The 5,000-nt window shown below is 43.8% G+C and overlaps 1 protein-coding gene across 7 annotated transcripts in view; it reads left to right on the plus strand.

Annotated features, from left to right (window-relative positions):
* LOC144980749 (uncharacterized) overlaps positions 1-5,000 on the plus strand; it is a 105,625-nt gene that overhangs the window by 95,012 nt on the left and 5,613 nt on the right. For 6 of the 7 annotated variants that reach the window (XM_078928500.1, XM_078928496.1, XM_078928498.1 and 3 more), the window contains one exon: positions 1-5,000. This exon is cut by the window's left edge; it is cut by the window's right edge and continues 5,613 nt beyond it. In XM_078928500.1, the coding sequence (XP_078784626.1) occupies positions 1-3,007 (3,007 nt within the window). In that variant the 3' untranslated portion in view covers positions 3,008-5,000. The other variant, XM_078928503.1, reaches the window with a different exon arrangement.

A 5,000-nucleotide genomic window follows, 5' to 3' on the forward strand; every position in this document is an offset into this window, starting at 1 on the left:
AACAACAACAACATCTGTGGGTGCCACTTCTTCTGCCTCTATAACACCCACCACTACATCATCTGTAGGTACCACTTCTACCTCAATAATGCCCACCACAACAACAGCAGTAGGTGCCACTTCTTCTGCCTCAATAACGCCCACCACTACATCAGTAGTAGGTACCACTTCTACCCCAATAACACCAACCACAACAACATCTGTAGGTGCCACTTCTTCTGCCTCAATAACACCCACCACTACAACATCTTTAGGTCCCACTTCTGCCTCAATAACACCCAGTACTACGACAGCAGTAGGTGCCACTTCTTCTGCCTCAATAACACCCAACACTACAACAGCAGTAGGTGCCACTTCTTCTGCCTCAATAACACCCACCACTACTACAGTAGTAGGTGCCACTTCTTCTGCCTCAATAACACCCACCACTACAATATCTGTAGGTGCCACTTCTTCTTCCTCAATAACGCCCACCACTACACCATCTGTAGGTGCCACTTCTTCTGCCTCAATAACCCCCACTACTACAACATCTGTAGGTGCCACTTCTTCTGCCTCAATAACACCAACCACTACATCAGTAGTAGGCGCCACCTCTGCCTCAATAACACTCACCACTACATCAGTAGTAGGCGCCGCCTCTGCCTCAATAACACCCACCACCACAACAGCATTAGGTGCCACTTCTTCTGCCTCAATAACACCCACCACTACAACATCTGTAGGTCCCACTTCTGCCTCAATAATGTCCACCACTACAACAGCAGTAGGTGCAACTTCTTCTGCCGCAATAACACCCACCTCTACATCATCTGTAGGTGCCACTTCTACCCCAATAACGCCAACCACAACAACAGCAGTAGGTGCCACTTCTTCTGCCTCAATAACGCCCACAACTACATCAGCAGTAGGTGCCACTTCTTCTGCCTCAATAACGCCCACCACTACAACATCTGTAGGTGCCACTTCTTCTGCCTCAATAACACCCACCACTACAACATCTGTAGGTGCCACTTCTTCTGCCTCAATAACACCCACTACTACAACAGCAGTAGGTGTCACTTCTTCTGCCTCAATGACACCAACCACTACAACATCTGTAGGTGCCACTTCTTCTGCCTCAATAACGCCAACCACAACAACATCAGTAGGTGCCACTTCTTCTGCCTCAATAACGCCCACCTCTACATCAGCAGTAGGTGCCACTTCTTCTGCTTCAATAACACCCACCACTACAACAGCATTAGCTGCAACTTCTTCTGCCTCAATAACGCCCGCTGCTACTACAGCAGTAGGTGCCACTTCTTCTGCCGCAATAACACCCACCACTACATCATCTGTAGGTGCCACTTCTACCCCATACGCCAACCAAACACACACAGCAGTAGGTGCCACTTCTTCTGCCTCAATAACGCCCACAACTACATCAGCAGTAGGTGCCACTTCTTCTGCCTCAATAACCCCCACTGCTACAACATCAGTAGGTGCCACTTCTTCTGCCTCAATAACGCCCACCACTACATCAGCAGTAGGTGCCACTTCTCTCCGCCTCAATACCCCACCACACTACAACATCTGTAGGTGCCATTTCTTCTGCCGCAATAACCCCACCACTATAACATCTGTAGGTGCCACTTCTTCTGCCTCAATAACGCCCACCACTACATCAGCAGTAGGTGCCACATCTTCTGCCTCAATAACACCCACTACTACCACATCTGCAGGTGACACTTCTTCTGCCTCAATAACGCCCACCACTACAACATCTGTAGGTGCCACTTCTTCTGCCTCAATAACACCCACCACTACGACGGCATTAGGTGCCACTTCTTCTGCCTCAATAACGCCCACTACTACTACAGCAGTAGGTGCCACTTCTTCTGCCGCAATAACACCCACCACTACATCATCTGTAGGTGCCACTTCTACCCCAATAACGCCAACCACAACAACAGCAGTAGGTGCCACTTCTTCTGCCTCAATAACCCCCACTGCTACAACATCAGTAGGTGCCACTTCTTCTGCCTCAATAACGCCCACCACTACATCAGCAGTAGGTGCCACTTCTTCTGCCTCAATAACACCCACCACTACAACATCTGTAGGTGCCACTTCTTCTGCCGCAATAACACCCACCACTACAACATCTGTAGGTGCCACTTCTTCTGCCTCAATAACGCCCACCACTACATCAGCAGTGGGTGCCACTTCTTCAGCCTCAATAACCCCCACTACTACAACATCTGTAGGTGCCACTTCTTCTGCCTCAATAACGCCCACCACTACATCAGCAGTAGGTGCCACTTCTTCTGCCGCAATAACACCCACCACTACAACATCTGTAGGTACCACTTCTTCTGCCTCAATAACGCCAACCACAACAACATCTGTAGGTGACACTTCTTCTGCCTCAATAACGCCCACTACTACATCAGCAATAGGTGCCACTTCTTCTGCCTCAGTAACACCCACTACTGCAACATCTGTAGGTGCCACTTCTTCTGCCGCAATAACACCCACCATTACATCATCTGTAGGTGCCACTTCTACCTCAATAACGCCAACCACAACAACAGCAGTAGGTGCCACTTCTGCCTCAATAACACCCACCACTACAACAGCAGTAGGTGCCACTTCTTCTGCCGCAATAACGCCCACCACTACGACATCTGTAGGTGCCACTTCTTCTGCCTCAATAACACCCACCACTACAACAGCAGTAGTTGCCACTTCTTCTGCATCAATAACACCCACCACTACCGCAGCAGTAGGTGCCACTTCTTCTGCCTCACTAACGCCCACCACTACAACTTCTGTAGGTGCCACTTCTGCCTCAATTACGCCCACCACTACAACAGCTGTAGGTGCCACTTCTGCCTCAATGACACCCACCACAACACTGTTAGCCACCTCTACTTCTTCTACATCGTCTTCAGTTACCTCTACATCAGTTTCAATATCACCTTCCACTGCTTCAAGTCTTTTATCAGCCTCTACATCCATATAATAAAATAAAACCTCTCTGTCTATGGGGAGGGGGGGGGGGGTTCCTTACCTCCTTACCTATTCCCCTATATTTGTTTTCCAACAAGCTTTCTCTCTTTGTCTTGGAATGAGATTACTTGGGCTTGCCTTGGCCCTGTTCATAGTACTTGGCTGGGAGGGAAACAGTCAAATGCTTAATTATTGTTTTGGGAGACGATTGTTTTCCCTTGTAAACTGTCCCTCTGTTATGTATTAATGTTTTTGTTATTTTGAATGTAAAATGTAAGCATTTGAGTGTATTCGTCTTAGTGGGATCCTGTGCTGTGTCTGGGTGAGGCATTTCGGTGATCTCAAACTATATACATTGATATGTGCTCTTGGAATCTGCATCTGTTTCGTATTTGAAACTTTGCCCTTTGTTTTTTTCTTTTCCCGTGTGCTTTCAATTGTAAATCTGTAACCTGTTTGACTATCCCATTTTCTTCCTGTTTACTGGCGCTGAAATGACCTAAATGTCTCGCAAGTCCCGTAAACACCCTTAAAAACAAAATAAAAATCCCTACATTAAACCTTTTTCCTTTAGCTTTTGTAACTCGTTCCATTTAAACACACTTTGGCCCAGGAAAAGTTTTAACAACTTTCATCCAAATATCCAGTAGACAATAAGACAACACAGTCTTTAACACTTTTCATTGAATTATCGTGAAACTACAGATTGTATAACACCTCCCATAAAAATCCATTATAATACATATAATGTAACGCCTTTCATCAAAATACCCACAGACTCCGACGTTGGTAACACATTTTTAAAAAAATGCTTTAGGTACCATGGTTTGTAACATTTTACATCAGGAATACCCCAATAACACCCTAGTTTGTAACACGTTTTACCAAGTGTATGCATCATTGTTGTGACACTTTCCATCAGGAATATCCCTAGATATTCTAGTTTGCAACACCTTCCATCAAAACAGCCTTAGTCACCAGAATTTATAATTGGTTCGATCAAAACTGCCTTAGAGGGCAATCTTTGTACCATCTTCAAACAAAATACACTTAGACACCAGAGAGCTTATCATGCCCTCCACTTTTAGAATTTCGATTACGTCTACACATTATATGTATGTAACACCTACTATATTTCCATTGAACTCCAGGAGTTCTTTCACTTTTCTACATGTCTATGTGGATCCTGTAGGTTCTATTAAAAATAATGCGTGGCTTTGTGATATTGTTGAGTCCTTGGAAAACGCTTTTTGCTCAAATTTCCTTACTGTAGTCATAAATTGCCAACCAGGCCGATAATGTTGTTTCCATCAAAAATATATTATTGTACACGCAAGCTATACGTTGTCTCCTTTTACACGATGAATTGTGTTTCTGTTGGTTTGGGAATCTTTGTGAAAAACTTAGAGCATATTTAGAGGGTATTTCGCTATATAAATGTTTAATTTTTAATGCTTGTTCGCCAGTATTTTTATACACATTTTCTTCAACTGACATCTTTTCGTAAATTGCCATATGCAATCCCAAGGGTAACGTCCGTATCATTTTGAGTTGGTTTATAAGAAGAAAATTGAATTTATTTCAAAACAAAACACGAATCTTAATGGTTTTGTGTTATGAAGTATAATGAATAATATCGCAAATTAATACTAATAAGATTCAACTGTTGTAACGTCACTTTCCTCGTAATGACGCATGGTAACTTAGTAACTGGCTCTAAACTATCGGAACAATGGCGGAAGCCCTTATGAAATATTTCTCCGACTACCATAAAAGCGTATCCAGAGGAGAAAAAAAATTATAAATCTGATCATGTTTTGACTTTTACACATTCTGATTACAAGACATATGAAAAGTTCTAGCCAACATGAAGAATATAAAGTACCGATTTTCTTTGTTTAGAACCACTATGGCCACCGTTGCTAGGTGACGTGACATCAGACTATTGAATCCAATTGTGATAAAGAGAAGAAAATGGAGTGATCCTATGTGAATTTATTTGCGAA

This window comes from Berghia stephanieae, chromosome 10, assembly GCF_034508935.2.
Source record: "Berghia stephanieae isolate SIO BIC M18660-M18661 chromosome 10, UCSD_Bste_1.3, whole genome shotgun sequence".
NCBI lineage: Eukaryota > Metazoa > Mollusca > Gastropoda > Nudibranchia > Aeolidiidae > Berghia > Berghia stephanieae.